This window comes from Cynocephalus volans, chromosome 1 (assembly GCF_027409185.1).
Source record: "Cynocephalus volans isolate mCynVol1 chromosome 1, mCynVol1.pri, whole genome shotgun sequence".
NCBI classification, from domain to species: domain Eukaryota; kingdom Metazoa; phylum Chordata; class Mammalia; order Dermoptera; family Cynocephalidae; genus Cynocephalus; species Cynocephalus volans.
The window spans coordinates 106,984,004-107,001,199 of NC_084460.1; the positions used below are offsets into that span (position 1 = coordinate 106,984,004).

Consider the following 17,196-nt stretch of genomic DNA (forward strand, 5'->3'; position numbering starts at 1 on the left):
TGGGAAACTAGAAAACACTCTTAAGTAGCTCACTAAATCTTTCATAAAGTGAGCAAAAAATATCCAGAAATTGATGTGCTACTTGAATTTAAATCACAAATAGCTCACTTGGTTTTAGTGGAAGATGGTGGTTTACATTGTTTGAAGTACTCACACTCTAAGAGAAGTCCCCAACATCCTGGAAACGATGAAAAAATTTTCTAAACTCCATTGTTTTCATTTCCCCTGAGCAACAATTAGATTCTCTGGTATCCAGATGACTGATGCCTTAGACGGATTCTATGGACACCCATACCCAAAAGGCAGAGACCAACCACGATGATCCCAATCACAGGAAGCACAAGTGTGTAGTCAGAGGAGCACTCATCCACTAAGAGAAAAAACAAATACAATATAGCAGGTAAGGTTTGGTGATGACAGATCAGAAATTAGGCTAGAGTGGAAAGAATATGAGCTTTGGAGTCAAACAAATCTTGGTTTGACTTTTAATTCCATCATTAACCAGCTGTGTGACCTTGGGCAGGTAATTTACTCTTGCAATTTCCCCATTTATAAAGTCAGAAAATAATATATAATATTGTTGGAAGATTAAATAAATAACCTTTTTTTCTTCTCAGTAATTACTACCCAATTATTGTTAGCCTAGTTTTCTGAACTAAGCAACAACACAAGAAACATATTCCTGGTGTGCTCCCACAAAGTGGGATGTGCCTGCATAAAAGAGACCATTTGCATCTCTAGATTACAGAAATTCCCTTGAAAATGTGTGATGGTTTATAAAATATTTTTGCCACTTTATAAAACATTTTTTATAGTTTTATAAAACATTTTTGTCACTTTTTAAAGTGACATTTTTGTCATTCATATAAAACAATTTTGTCGCTCCTAAGGTTTTCTTGTACTATTAGCTAGTATTAGAAAATAGACCACATTATTTATGAGAGCTTAAAAGAGGGAGTTTGTATATTTGTCAAAATTGTTTTTTCTTTATTCCATTAGAGAACACCTATTCAATTCATTTAAAATGTAATTGATTGGGCCAGAGACTAATCAATTTTGACTGTAGAAAGATGGAAGGGCCTAGGGATAAAGGGGAACTTGACAGAATATTCAATGTAATGAAGGGTGTGGGAGAAAAGAACAAATGAATGGAAAACTATATATATATATATATATATATATAGTTCTCCATTCATATATATATATAGTTCTCCATTCAGATATATATATATATATCTCATTCATAAATTTTATATATTTAAAATTCATGGATAGCTAAAAAGATGTATGTGTGAGGTTCTTGTATAAACCAATATTGAAATTGTGTCCTGAACCAAGGATCACCATCAACCAATTCTATGTACCTGAGGTCCAAGAAAAAAGGATGAGGCGAGGTCAGGGGAGACAGAATGATGATTAGAGATTCCAGAAAAAAGAAAACTTGTACAAGAAAAAACTGTGCTTGCAGTACACTATTTGGTTTGGCAGTGAACAATATTTACATAATTATAATAATAGATGCCTTAATGATTTAACCAAAAATAGTGTTATAAACATAAACCCTTATCTGTGATAGCAGAAAGTCTAAAACTGATAAATTAAGAAATATCATGGAAAGTTTATTTTATTTTTTAGAATTATGAAGATAACCATCAGAAGAAATTGTTAAAATTAGTTAAAACTACTCTGTCTCTCAGGGGTAGGACAGGAAAATGTTGCTTTTCGTGATACGCTGTTTTGGCGTACATGATACTTTTTTTACTTATATATATTTCTTAAAAAAGAAATTTGACAAGTTAAGAAATTTAAATGAGTTGGAAAAAACACAAAAAGTTAAAACAGGATGTAAAGTACACACCTACTGACCCAGCAATTTCACCTCCAAGAATTTATACTAAAGATATATTCATACAACTGCACAAAGACATATTATAGGAATATACATTTTATGAGAGACAATCAAAATATCCATAAATAATTTAAGATGGTATTCATACAATAGAATATAATGTAGTCATTAAAAAGAATGTGGTAGGTCTCAATGTGGTGTAATAAGTGTTCCCTAAGACCCGTGAAGAATCACATGACTCCAAACAAACGTGCGTGTGTGCCGCCCAGTGTGAAAAGATACACACACAAAAACTGGGAGGACTGGAATGGAAGTGGAGGGCAACTTTTATTTTCTATAAAGTTTTCTTAAACTATTAAATTACTTTATTTAACACTGTTTAGACATTTTTAAAATGCAGTTGAATAAACAAGGAAAAGTAGTTATCCAATCACCACATTCTTCTACTTTGTAAACCTTTTCAGGCATTTGCTTCTTCTGAGAATGTATGTGTGTGTGTACTCATGTGCATACTTAAAGAAAAATCATTCTATTTTTAATAAATAATCTATGCTCATTATAAATAATTAATAAGAAAAGCACAAATAAAAAAATTAAAAACTAATCACCTCAAAACCACCCATCCAGAAATTGTCATTGCTAATATGGGCAAACATTACTTCAGGCATCTTTGTTTAGAACTATAAGGACAGTTGGGTAGAAAAATAAATATAAATAATCTTATTAAAATAGGATCATACAAGTGCTATTTTACTAAAGTTGTTCATTTTGATTTTACAGAAGAAAAAAACTAAAATGGAACTGAAGGAATTATTGCATGTGAATGTTTCTTTATTGCAGCAAGTATAGTTTCATAAAGGATTCCTTTAAGCTTCAAAAAAGAGATTATGAAGTACACATTAAACAATTATGAAATGCATTAAGAGGTTATGAAAGAAACTGGGGTCATGTGTTTTCCAAACGCTGTTTCCAATTTAAATATTACACTGTTTTGAAAGATTAGCACTAACAGATTCTCTTCCATATCCCTTCTCTCCAACTCCAAATTCTGAATAGTTATACTACTGTTTTTAACACTTTCCAGTTTCATAACATTTCCATTTTATTTGATAACTATCATCCTCAGAGTCTTGCACTAAAAATGTGTTTTGGATATAGAACACGTTCATATGATTTAAAATCTCAATATAAGATAAGATGCAGACATTGAGAAGTTTCACTTCTGCTCTTGTCCCATTAGCTCCCCTATCCCCATCAGATAACTACTTTTTTAAGTTTCTTTTATATATTTCTGACGTTTCTTTATACAGATAGAAACTAAAATGAAATACATATTTTTATTTCCCCTTTTTCTCCCTATTTTGCATTATGAGTTTTTGACTTTAACCATATATTTTGGATATCTTTCCTTATATATATGTATGGAACATCTTCATTCTTTTTTTATAGCTGCATAGTATTCCATTGTGGGATGTATCAGAGTTTTTTAATCTGGCCCCAGCTGATGGGTCCTTGGTTTGTTTCCAATTTTTTGCTATTACAAATAATGCTGTAATGAATAGCCATGTATAAATTTTGTTTCATGTATGAGAAGGTGCATTTGTATTCCCAGACCCATAATTGTTTAGCACTTTTTATACTGAAATGGATAAAATGTTCACCAGCATCAGTCTTTTTTTTTTTTTCTTTTCAGTGACTTTTCTACTCCTGAAGGTCATTTGCTCATTTCCTTGTTTATATTGTGGCTCATCTCTTGTCTCACCAAATTTCATTGTCAAGCAATATCTTTAAGAAGGGTTTATCAGTATCAGTGCTGCATCCTTTGAATTATTTCATGGTTGAGAATATCTGCCCACTGTCTTTATACTTAAATAATATTTTGGGGTCACACATTCTTCTTTCTCTTAGACCTTTATAGAAGTCCTAACACTGCCTCCTCCTCCAAAGAAAGCTGTGATGACAGAAAAAAAATTCTGTGAGCTCTTACTTTCAATTAGTAGTCCATTGTTTGCTCACTTGAAATGTTATCGTGAAGACATCTGAGGCCAACTTTAACTTTTCCCCTTTATAGGTGAGTTTATTTTATTTTATTCCCCAATAAGGCCTAAAGAATTCTTTATCTTTGAAGTTCTGTATCTTACTTCAGATAAGTCCCAGTGTTAAACTTTCTGTATCAATTATTTTCTGGGACACACTGTGATCTTTCAGTCCCAACTTCAATTATTCACTCAAAGAAATTCTCTTAAATCTACAAATATATCTTCATTCTGTTTTTGAGCACTCTACTTCAGAGGCACCAATTATCCTTATGCTGGAGGGTCTGAATCGCTTCTATATCTAGTAGCTTCTTTATAAGGCTTTTAAAATAAGGTTTTATCTGTATTAATCTCAGTCACTATCTCTATGAAAGTAATATAATTTCAGCCCTATCTACTCTGTTTACCATTTCTATACATTATGTAGTGATATTTCTTTGATACTCAATTCATTTTCTTAGGAATGAAATCTCCTTTACTCTTTCATTTTAATATCTCTGAACTCTGACTGCATGAAATTCACATTCATATTAAGTGATTCTCTGCATGAAGCAATTGTCAGGGATGTCTTTCTCTTCCTCAAGTTACGTTTTCTTTGTATTTTATCAACTATGTTCATTTCTAACCTTCTGTTATAGGCTAAATTGTGTCCCCACCTTGTCCCCCAAATTCACCCATTGAAGTCCCCCGGGACCACAGAATATGACTGTTGGATATAGTGTCTTTATAGAGGTAATTAAGTTAGAATGAGGTCATTAGGGTGGGCACTAATCCAACATGAATGGGGTCCTTATAAGAAGAGGACATTCGGATACACACTGGTACAGAGGGAAGACCATGTGAAGACACAGGCTAGCCCTTCAAAGGAAACCCTTGCTCTTTGTGTTTACTAGAGTGGTAATTTAAATTGATTTTAAGGATAATTGGTGTTGGGGTCGGGGAAATAAATCACAGGAGTCTAAGCAGTAGCCAGTACCCAAACGAACTCACTGAAGATGCTAGAAAGGAAATTTAAATCAAAGTGAACTGCTTTACCTCTCTACTCTTGATTTCAAATTCTGCATCTTGTTTCCATCTGCTGTGGAAGAAATTTCCACATACTAGAAGACTGACCGTTTAGTCATTCTGCAGGATGGTTAGTAGCACACTGAATAAACACCTCATGCTCTGCACTACAGAACTGTTCAAGTGCCCTTAACACTGGATGTGGAGTCTGGAGCATGCTTGAGGGAGGAAGTAGAAGGAGATCACTTCTCTCCAAAGCCAAGCCCCTACTGTTAAACCTGATTCACTCTGGGGAACACGGGGTCCTCACATCCAGACTTTCATCAACATCTTCTGTTTTAAGGGAGAGTAGTCGTTTCCTGACACTCTAGATGTTTTCGGGGGCTCTTAACACTCTCTTGGAGCTGCCCTGTGCCCTCCTGACCCCCTCACTTCTAAGAAAGTGGAGTGAGCCAAAATACCTCCAGGGAGAGCCAGGACCTTTCCTAAATAAGTACTAATTATAGAGTTGTTGCCAAATTTCATAAAATTTCTGTTAAAGTAATGAATGGCACCCCTGGAAAATGTAGAAAAACATGAAAACTTCCTGTTAGTAGAATCAGTTAAGAACATCTAGAAGTCCACTACTCTCCCTTTTCTCTGAATCTAAAACCCCAATTCTCATATTTAAACCATCAATGTAATAGAACACCATGAATAATATCCTAAGTCATATTTTAATATAATTTTTTCCTCCAGAAACCAATTACTCCTAATCAGGTTTATAATTTTTGTGGTGGAATGTCTGCAAAAAAGGAAAGTGGGTCATAAACTGGGTAGGTCCACCTCTTCTTGCTGGCCATTTCTGAGTGCTTTGATGCTTTGCTTACCTCCCCTCCAGCAACGGCCCAAATTAACAAATTTACAAGAATAGGATAGCATTAAAAAAAAAAAAAAAAGCAGAGATAAGTGAGAAAAAAAATGTTAAGAAGGCAGAGAACAAATGAAATTGAGGGAATTGGAGAATTAACATTTATTGAGCCACTTTTGTTTGCCAAGAACGTTGGTATGTGCTTTGCATTTAAAATGTGAGATGTTAGGCTCACTAAATATTTTCTAATATTTAGTTTTTCTAAATATTTTACTAATAATACTATAGTATAGAATTTGTCTTTTAGAAAATGATAGTATGTTAAGACTACCTATAGTTTAAGTACATCAGAATTTGGGTAAAGTCCAGGAGTTTATAATCACTCTAAGATCTATTTTGAAATGGATTGGTTTTTTGAAGTACTATTTTTTTAAAAAACTGAATATTAAGACTCTTAAAAATGTATAAGAAAAATCAGTGCAATTTGAAAATGTCTTCCCCACAATTTGAAAATGTCTCCCTTTGGGTTTTTGCTTTCTCTTTCTCACGAGTATCCTGCTCATGTCTCTTCTTCTTGTCCCCTAAGTCTGGAGCCCAGCCCTGTTTTACTTGGGTGTGGCAGAACAAGTTCAAGCCTGTCTGGCACAGCCTCCCCAAGCCAACAGGAGGAAGTGCGCGCGTGCGTGGTGTGTGGTGTGTGTGTGTGTGTGTGTGTGTGTGTGTGTGTGTGTGTGTGTGTGTGTGTGTGTGTGTGTGTTGGGGGGGGCTTGCCCTTTTGGAATGCTTTGGTAGAAAGCTAGGTTTCCTAATCAGCTTGGGACAGGGGGACAGGCAACTAGAGAGGTCAGTCCTTTCACTTCAGGCAGAATAGGAAATCAGAATTCCCAAGGCCTTAACCTTGCATGTTTTGAAGAAAGTGGGGCTTTACATGCGTTCATATCCTCTACTGGGCCTCTTTCTGGCCACCAGGCATGCTGTTAACAAAATGGCAAGCAGTCCTGTGATACTCAGGCCCAGGGCCACAGGGATTTCTCTCCTGTTTCTGTCAATGAAGCATTCATCCGCTGCAATTGAAGTCAGAATAAGAGGGGTTACAGACTGACTACAAATACTGGGAAGTAATACTGCCCCTGCCTGCCTCAGCTTCACAGGGAAGGAAACTGAGGGAAAGACAGAGCTGCTGGGTCGTTGGACTGCTGCCTCAGACAACAGAGGGTGAAAACAGGCAGGAAAGGGTCAGTACAGTGGATCTGAACCTTGTAATGCTGGTAACCATGTAAGGAGTTTGTTAAGTTGCAGGTCCCCATGCCCAAGACATTCAATGGGTCTGAGGAGGCAGATCGTACTTGGAGAAACACTTTGATCTGGAAGTACATGGTCACAGTGGTGTCCTGACTCTCAGACCACGGTAAGCCTTGGAGCCAGGTTGTCCAACTCCAGAAACAGGGACCTGCACCAAGTCTCAGGGCCAAAATTTTCTATTCAAACTCTGTGCTTTTTAAAGGGGCCGCTTGGAGAGCAAAAGAAACAGCAAAAGAAAACCATTTGCAGACTCCAGGATTTTAGGGAGGAGGGGTTGAGAATGTGGGAGTCAGGAGTCTATTGTTTGGGACGATTATTTTTTTTTTTGCAAGGCTGAGATTTTCCACTTGGTAGATTCCTCTCCAGGTCTTCAAGACGTGGTATAAATGTCACCCATCAGTCAGGACTTCTCTAACCCGTCCCCTCACCAACAACGCTGTTATTCATGCCTCCCTCTGTGTTCCCACTGCCCCTTGCCAGATGTTTTATAACACCACATCGTATGGTAACTTGCTTCTTTTTTTCCCCTTCTGTTACTCTCTGGTAGAAAATACTGTTTACAGAATGACACACATCTTCACATTTGAGCATCTTTAGTGAAATTTGAGGTACAAAGACTGGGACTACAAAGTTGAGCTGAAGCAGTGACAGCAGGGTGAACAAGAGAAATATTTTGGAGGTAAAATTGATAGGGCTTTGTGTCTATTTGTATGAGTGGGTAAGGGACAGGGAGGAGTTAAGGATAACTCTGAAGTCTCTTGCTTGGGGAACTATCCAATGAATGGTGATTTTAGGAAAAAATGTAAAGAAAAGAGAGCTTTTCTCCATCTCCCTGTGAGCACTGTTAATAGGAGGCCAGGTGTGTGCTGATGCAAGGTTTTGTTTCCCACCTCCACCACTAACAAGTCTCCCAGACCTGCTCAGTTCCTGCTTCACATATGTTCTGACAGGGAAGAGGAGCAAGTGTGGACCTTATCTTAAGATCCCATGATTAATTACAGTGGTTTTTTTCAAACCTTCATAATGGATTTTAAAAGACATAAATAGTTTCCCAATCTTAGAAGATGTGAGACGAGATAACAAAACGGGGGCAATATCTATTAGCAAATTTTAATATTTAACCTTAGCACTGCGGTAAAGGTCTAAACCAAAAGCAGAGACTGTAAGACTCAGACAAAGCCTTCAGGAATCAGGGGATCCAAGGTTAGCAATGACTTAATCCTTCCTTTGCTAAGTGCTTTCCACTAAGGATGTCAGGAGAAGTTTTCTATTAGACACATCTTCAAGCTTATAATGGAAACCAAAGTGAAACTAAATTTGTGTTATGGAAATTTGATATATGGCTAAACATCTAGCTAATCTATTTTGATCACTGAAAAGTACTTATAACATTTTGAGTTATTATGAGAGGGATGTTTTAGAAATTGAAGTTCATGACCCTCCTGGTCATATGTAGAAATCCTTGTAACACTCTTTTTCTGGCAGGCAGAAAAGGGCTTTTGTGGAAGTCACCCTGGTCTGCTCCTGCCCTCATGCAGGGACCGGATTCCCTCCGGGGCGGTCATCAGGCAAGCTCTGCCTGTGGTGGTTAAAACCCAGAGCAGAAACTAAAACTAACTGTGAGGAAACACTGTTGGGTAATGCAGCTTATAATTGAGAAGAGAGAATCCAACAGTGTTTATCTCTATCCTGAATTACTGCAGCATACTCTTTTCCCTCTGTAGGTGGGAAACAATCTATTCTGAAATCTTGGATTTTAGACATCACTAATGTTCAGGATCTTTAAAGTGTTCCCTAAACTCACCTGAGTTTACCAGTGCTCCACAGTATGTAAAGGGAGGTCGCATATGGTGTTTTCTGACTTTTTGATTGAGTGTGTGCGTGTTTAAATAGCAAGAATATGTGTTTTGGTCAAAGAGGATGTAAACTTCTGCAGGAGAGCTGTGGACATGAGTGTGTTAAGGTGTCTGATTCTGAGGTGGGAGGGCAGGGTGACTGGAGCTGTTTGGAGTCGCACTGTTCTAGGAAGCACACGTGATTCTCGCCCCTTTGAACGCTTCCGACAGAAGACAACTTGGAACTTCCCCTGGGTCTCTGAAGTTTATGTTTGTGACCTGATGAACCCTAAACTTACCATTTCCAAAGTGGTCTCCTTCAAAATCAAAGGCTTGAAGTTGGACATTCATTGTTTGCAGTTGAAGTTGGGCTGACAGCTGGAGGCTCTGTTCACTCACACACTTGAAGGAATGCCCAACTGTTGTCTCAAACATCACCATAGCACTTTTCATTCCTTGGAAAATTTTCTCTGAAGAGAAAAGGTGAGATACAGATACATAAGAATTCTAACATATCCCTTGACTTCTAGCTGTTGCTGGGATGCCCACATGCAGTTACAGGCCTTCCTCCAGACATGGCTCTCTGAGGGTTCACCTATCTTCTCTTCATGAAAAAACACCAGGTGCTGTTTGCAGACTTTTCCTGGTGCTGTTTAGAGTGTACTGGAGACCCCTCACGAAAATTGGAATGTGAGAACACTGAAATGAGAATGCTGGGGAAGGTTTTCTTAAGTTATTTTAAATAATTGGGTCAGAGTTGATGGGAACTATTGTCAATGCTTGGCACCTCTGCACACAAAAACAAAGTCAGCAAATGGAACATTTGCATATCGCCAGACTGAATATATTAACATCGCAGGAGGAACTCATTCAAATGGTGGTGGTGGTGGGTTGCTTCCATTCATAGAAACAGAGAGAAGGGAGAGGCCCATGTCTTACCATCTGAGTGCTGTCTGGGAAGAGGGATTTGCTCAAGGACTGGCCCTGTCTTTTTACAAGTAGACCCTTTTCAAGGAGGTGGATGCTTCCAGGCAGATGGGGTTGAGCATTTTTTTAACATTTTATTTTATTTTTAATTGACACTTAGTAATTGTACATATTTATGGGGTACAGTGTGGTGTTTCGATACATGTGTGCATTGTATAATGACCAAATCATGGTAATTAGCAAATCCATCACCTCAAACACTTATCATTTCTTTGTGAACATTCAGAATCCTCTCTTCTAGCTATTTTGAAATATGCAATACATATAGTTAACTATATTGTTAATATAATATTAATATAATTATATTAATAATAATATAATTAATAATTAATAATATAATTAATATAATAATAATATTGTTAACTATAGTCACCCTACTGAGCAAGAGAACACCAGAACTTGTTCCTTCTGTATAACTGTAACTTTTAATCATAAAATAAACTCCATTTGCTCTAATTCCACGCTTGCCAAGCACCCTTCCACTATATGGTATTTTGGACCTCCTGAATGGGAGAAAATTCACTGGCCAGAAGATTCCTTGGCTGTTTCATAAAAAAATAGTTATGTGATTGCTGTGGATTGAATGTCTCCCCAAAACTCACTGAAGCTTAATCCCCATTGTAACAGTGTTAAGAGGATGGGAAATCAGACTATGGCAGTGCTGAAGTCTTTAAGAGGTGACTGCCTTGTGAATGGATTAATCCATTTGTGGAGTAAGGGGTTAATAGTTTAGTGGGTTGTCACAGGAATGGCACTTGTGGCTTTATAAAAGGAGCAAGTGAGCCTGTTAGAGAGCCTTTGCCATCCTCTCCATGTGTTTGCCTGTGTTGCCAGGGGACCCTGTAGAGAGTTCCCACCCAGAAGGCCCTCACCAGATGTGCACCCTGGACTGTGGACTTCCCAGCCTCTGAAACTGTAAGAAATACATTTGTATCTTTATAAATTACCCAATTTCAGGCATTCTGTTATAAGCAACAGAGAACAGAGAACAAGTTGGCATCAATTCCTGCATTTGTACATGCAAATGCCCTACATGATGTATTGAATTATCTGTGTACACTTCTGTGTCCACTACTGCGTCATGCGTTATATCCTGGGGTAGTCTACTACTACCATCCCCACTAACGTTACACCTGTCATTACTACCGTAATTACACTGAGTATTATTACTATTAGCATCACCACCACTACTGGGAAGAAAATCATCATTACTGTGACTACTTCAGCTCCTGCTGCTACTGCTTAGCCCTGATCATCAGGATCTAATATTATTTTCTCCCCCTTCATCTGACTCTAAATTAATTTCTGGTCTGACTTTCCCTTCTGCTGCCTCTTGAGAGATTACTACCCAACCCCTGGCTCAAATTTGGTCCATGGCTAGTGACAATATTAGCTAATTTATGTCAGCACTCACGATATTTATTCCCCAGCCCACATGAGGAGACGTGTGAGTTGATGGATATGAAAATGAGTTGTCAACGATGACATTTTATTTATATTTAACCAGCAATCATTGACGAAATCCTCTTGAACAATATTAATGTAATGTATCTAATATTTTAAGTAGCCGTTACTCCACGTTTTCATTTCTTGGTAAGTTTCTTTAGTGTAAGTTCCTTAATGAAATAGTGTTTAAGCCAGTCAAAAGACAGAACTTTGAAAAGGAGAAAACAGAAACTCCTCGTACAGTACCTGGCACAGAGGAGGTGCTCAATAAAAGTTTGTTATCTAAGCCTAGGCTTTCTGGGGGAACATTTGAGGCCTCCAAGAGACTCATTTATTTTGACTGGGAGCTTTACTTCTCTAGAAGTAAACATTGTAGTAATTCTTTCAACTTGCCCCCCATGGGTAATTCTCCATACAACAACCAAAGTGAAGCTTTATAAATGTAAATCTTATATATCATTTCCCTATACACTCCAATGGCACCCTTTCACACTTTAGAATAAAATCCTAAATCCTTGCCTTGTCCTGCCCACAGGGCCTTGGTGCTCTGGCCTGGCTGTCACTCAGAACTCACATGCTGTTTGTTCACTCTTGGGGCACCTAGGTGCCCTGCTGGTCCTTAAGCACCCTAGCAAAGTCTCTCCTTAGGGCCTATGCACGTGTTGTTCCTGACATTTGGAAAGAGCTCCCAGGCCCAGAGATCAGCAAATGGAAGTATCTCTCTGCCAAACCTCACCTCTTCAGAGAGGCCTTTCCTCCCCTGAGGGCTTCCCTAAGTCCCTGAGTAAAACAGCTTTCCAGTCCTCTCCACGCCCCATGCTGGTGTTTGCTCATAGAATTTATCACTAGTTAACAGCGTATTATAATTTAACATGTCTGTTTGTGATCCTCTCCTCCTTCTAGAATGTAAGCTCCATGAGGGCAGTAATGATTGGTTTGGATAATTATGAATCCCCAGTGCCTAATACAGACAGGGTTTGGCACCTAAGTACATTTTAGTAGAATGAATGCGTGATTCCATGAGCCTAGGAATAAATTGCACTATCAACAGCAAATTTGTCAAAGTCAGTAAACTCTCTATTGTTGCCAATAATGATCTTCCACATATTCTAGTCCAACTTCCTTTGTGAGCAGATGGGCAAAGTGAAGCACACAAAGGTGTCATAAATTTCCCCAGAGTTACTTTGCTGGCTACTTTCTGTCTGTTTCTTAAAAGCGGCATCAAAGATTAGCAGATGCAATGGGATGAAAAATGAGCCAACTGGAAACAGTGTCATCACTGGTAGAACAGCCATTCTCTGTACTAACCTGGATTTGAGATGGTCAAATAGGCTCCCACTTCACTGATGAAATATGATTTTTCGTCCTGTAAAACAGCAGTGTGTTAACCTTCGGGTAATCTCCATGTTTATGTTTATGATCCTGGTTTACAAACTTTGTTTAGTCAGGATTCCAGCAATTAATCCTTGATATGAGGATTTTGGGGTGTGTTGGTATTGAGCCATAATTGTATTTGAAAATTTTTTAAAAAGTAGACATACCACACAATAAACAAATACTCAGTTGGGCCAAAGTTCTCTACTGCATGCTTGTTGCTAAAGTCTGAAATTCAAATTCTACCAGTATAATTTTAGTCCTTTCAGCTGTGCCAAGTTTCCCCTTGTTAAAATGCAAGTACATTTGGAAGGTGAAGGGTTTTGAGGAGCATACAATAAGCTTTTACTAGTGATTAATATCTAACAGTAGGGGTTCTTAACCTGAGACCAACGATCCTTAAAGGTACTGTGAGGGGACTTCATGGGTCCATAAACCCTCTGGGGAAAATAATGTATGTAAAGTTGTATGATCATTTTGCTGGGTAGAATGTCAATTAAACAGATTAATAGGTCCATGCTTCCAAAATGGTTAAATGGAACCACAAGGAGGAATTCTGGGAAGAAACATTTTACCCTGAGATCACTGGGATCTCTAGAAGAGGACCCCAGGTAGTCATGTTCAGAAACACAGAGCAGTGCCACATTGTGTCTAGGGACTTTCCTTTTGGGAAAACAAAGCAGTCAAACAAGGAAACTACAGAACAGCCCTATAATCTCCTGAAAGACTGAGGGTATGAAACGTTCAAAGGAATTGAATTGGGGCATGAAAGGGTAAGTTGAAAAGGAAGTTTTTAATTTTTAAAGTAGGTGATTTACAGTGTTCTCACAAATAAGAGGAGCAAAACCTGGCAGAGCATGCAAAATCAGAATCTGAAATTGAATTACTTTTAGAAGTTTCAAATCTAGTCATTAAAGACATTTAACAGTAATAATCTTGACCACATTATAGTCCAGTTGTATCTTATCCGCGGATGAAATGATGATTCATCACACAGTACACAGGTTCTATAAATGCAAATTGTTGTAGTAAGGTCACCGATACTGATGCACTGAGCTCTAGATCCTACAATTCACTGACTAGCACCTACTGCACACTGGCTTCTCACCTTGTGCCAGGCACGATAGGAGGCACGTCCGTGCATTGCCTTCTTTAATCCTCACACTAACTAGGAGAGGGAACAGAGGCTCAGTGATTTGCTCAAGCCCTAAAAGGTGGCAGGGAACAATATGACCTCACGTTCTGTCTCCAAGTCTAGCCTTTCACCTCTCTTTTATATCCACTCCATGCCAGGCGTTGTTCTAGGTCCTGGGAGAAGACCTAGCTGTCTCCCTCCAGGTGCTCAGTCTCATGGGTCTCAAAGGCGAGTTGAACAATGTGCTGTAGGGAGAAACACCTGTGACCCAGTATTTTTGGGGGTTGCTTTCATATACCATTTATTTGGGTTATTCTTTATTTGGGGTTCCTTTTAGCACAAAAGAAACATGTATGTCAGAGCTGCAGTCAGGGTTATAAGACTCTCGCCCTATCCTAAGGGCAAAGGGCACTGACATCAGCAGGGCTTTGATTTTGGAAATTGCTTGGGCTACAGTGTGAGGTTGATTTAAGGAGCCAGCCAGAGAACAATGATGAGGCCAGTCTGAGCCCCCAGGGGGCCTCCTGGCATCTTCCTGCCCTCTGGCATCTCCCTGCCCTGTTCTCACCTGAGGAAAGGGTTCTTGGCATTTCTGCGATGACGGTCAGTTTATCTAGTGAGAGCTTTTACCTACATTGCCCCATTTGATCCTCACAACATCCCCTGAGACAGAGTAAATATTATCAGCCCATTTTACAGCTAAGATCAAGGAGGCCTAAAGGAGTTAAGCATCTATCTCATATTTGCATCATCTGTAAGTGAGACAAAGCAAGATCCCGCTTATGGAATCCTGCCCTACACTTTCCTCCATGGGAAGTGTGGGTTTAGGCCCAAAGTTTGTTGTGTGACAACTTTCTTTCACATTCTCTGAAATGCAGCTGGAGTCTCTAGCCATCTAGAGGAAGCTAGACCTGCTACATAATGAATTAGTGGGGTCTAGTACAAAATGAAAAGGCAGGGCCTCTTGTTCAACAATCATTAAGAAACAAACCAAACAGAAGAGCTGGCCAGTTAGCTTGGTTGTTTAGAGTGTGGTGCTGTTAACACCAAGGTTCAGGGTCCAATCTCTGTACTTGCCAGCCACCAAAGAAGCCAAAAAACAAATTTAAAATATCATTAAGAATTTCAAGGGACTTCTGGTCAAGATGGCAGAACAGACAGTCCCCAGCATCACTCTCTCCCATAAATCAATGAATTTACAACTATTAAAAAGCAACGACAGCCAAGCTGGGGCCACTAGAGTTCAGGGGAAGAGGAGGAAAGATGTACAGAGTGCATGAAGGTGGGAGAAGCTGCGATGAGAGAAAGGAAAAAACGGTCTGACTGTTGTGAATCCTGGCCACTTCCAGGCTGGAGCTGCTGAGCGCATGGAGCAGGAGCCAGCAAAAGCCACAGCTGTGCCTTTCAGATGAAGTTGCTTGGAGGCAGCAGGGGAGAAGAGAGCCTTGGTGGCCCATAGGCCAGCAAGACTACTAATAGGGTTCCCATGGACCCACACAGGAGCGAAGAGACACAACAACTGAACAAAAAGGCCAGTGAGTCATTGAAAGGGACTGGAGCATGGCCCGTCCCATGGGAAGTGTTTGGAGCATGGGCGGTGGGGGATATGGGACCACTGAGAGAGCACTGGGGCCCAGCAAGGACAGCTGATTTGCCTTCCAATCAGCATAGGACCACTCAGAGAAGAGTAGTTAGGAATATAGAATTGTGTGGGGTGCAGTTTGATGAAAAGAATCAGGCCCAGACCAGTGTTTCTACACAACCCAGATGCACCGGATTTCACTAGACCCAGAAGTACCTATAAAGTCAACCATTAAAACCTGAGCTATACAAATAGCCTTCCCTAGGGAACCAGCAGCAAAGCAGCAATTTAGCTCAACCACAGAACTAAAGTACTGGTCCCCACAGGAAGTTCCCCCATTTTAAAAGTAAGCAAAGGACAGCAAATTGGTTCCAGTGCAGAGTTTGAGTGGTGTGAACAGCAAATAATCCAACACAGAACTGAAAGAAAAAACAAAGTACCCACAACAAGAGACAAAGTTTGATATTAACTAGTAAAGGTCTCATTTCACCAAAAAACACCTATAACACCTAGAAGGACTGGAAGTCCCCTGGGCTACCAAGCAGAAAGGGGGGAGGGCAGGGGCCTCAGCTGTGGCCTCCTGACACCTGCAACCAGTTCCGAGGGTGAGGGCCAAGGGCCTCAGCCATGCCTCCACGACAAGCACAACTACCCCAGCGATGACCACTGAGCCACTGCAGGAAGTGCCCTGGGCTCTCCCAACCTGCAGTGGTGGGGGGCCGAGGGCCTTGGCCACATCCCCCCCACACCCACAGTCTGCCCAGCAATGACCACCAAGCCACAGCAAGAAGGGCCTGGGTTCCAAGCTGGGTGGGGGGTGACGGCTCTTGCCACACCCCCCTGACATCTGCACCCAGCCTGGCAATGATCAAGCCTCTGCTGGAAGCCCCCCAGTCACCCCTGTGGGAATGACGGGGGTGCCACAGGCCTCAATCCCACCCCTCCTCCTTCCTCCTTCTTCCATCCCATTTCCTTCCCCTTTCTCCTCTCCACTTCGCTCCCAAATGCTCTACAACAACATCATACAATGTAAAAAAATAATATTAATAAAATAAAATAAAATAAAGAATTTAAAGAGGCAATAGCAAAGCATTAAGCCAAGCATGAGACCTCCTGAAATGCAGAGGTCGCCCGCCGATGAAGCCAGCCCCGAGGGGAAGAGCCATTCCCGTTCCACGACAGTCTGTAAAAATGAGGCCTTCTGCAAGCAGACAGCGGAGTGCTCACATTCACTGAGTTCATCTTAATGACGTCACAGGATGGTCTAGAACCTGCACTGGGGTTTCCTTCTATTTTGGCTGAGTCAAAATTAGCCAAGCGTTGACTGGGAGTGAGCTGATGTCTATCTTTAGGGTAAAGGAAAAGTATTTGTTAGGGGAATTCATGTAGATGAAAGGAAGGGAGATGTTTAGTTTCCTTAAGATTCGAAGTTTTTCATAATTTATGGTGCTGATGTCACTTAAATGAGTCTTGTTTAAACAACCGAGCTCACCTTATTTTTTAATTTTTTTGTGGCTGTCAGGTATGGGGATCAGAACCCTTGACCTTGTGTTATCAACACTACACTCTAACCAAGTGAGTTAACCGACCAGCCTGGGTGCTTACCTTATTCCGTAGAGTTGTAATGTCATAGAATTTTCTTTAAAGAAATAAAATTGTCTTTTATTTAAACTACAATGAAGTATTTTTTTAGACTCAGAATTCAGAATCTGGCATAATTTGGATGGTAATAAAGCTGAAGTTTATTCAGAATGAGGGTTTGGCAAGCTTTTTCTGTAAAGAGCTAGACAGTAAA

General features: G+C 39.8%; 1 protein-coding gene across 1 annotated transcript in view; it reads right to left on the minus strand.

The window, feature by feature from the left end:
• Positions 1-236: 236 nt before the first annotated feature.
• Positions 237-17,196, minus strand: part of LAMP3 (lysosomal associated membrane protein 3) — a 30,515-nt gene continuing 13,555 nt past the window's right edge. Inside the window, exons 4-6 of the mRNA XM_063105930.1 lie at positions 12,619-12,676; positions 9,177-9,347; positions 237-370 (exon numbers count right to left, since the gene is read on the minus strand). Of these exons, the coding sequence (XP_062962000.1) occupies positions 237-370; positions 9,177-9,347; positions 12,619-12,676 (363 nt within the window). The remainder of the gene's footprint in view (positions 371-9,176; positions 9,348-12,618; positions 12,677-17,196) is intronic.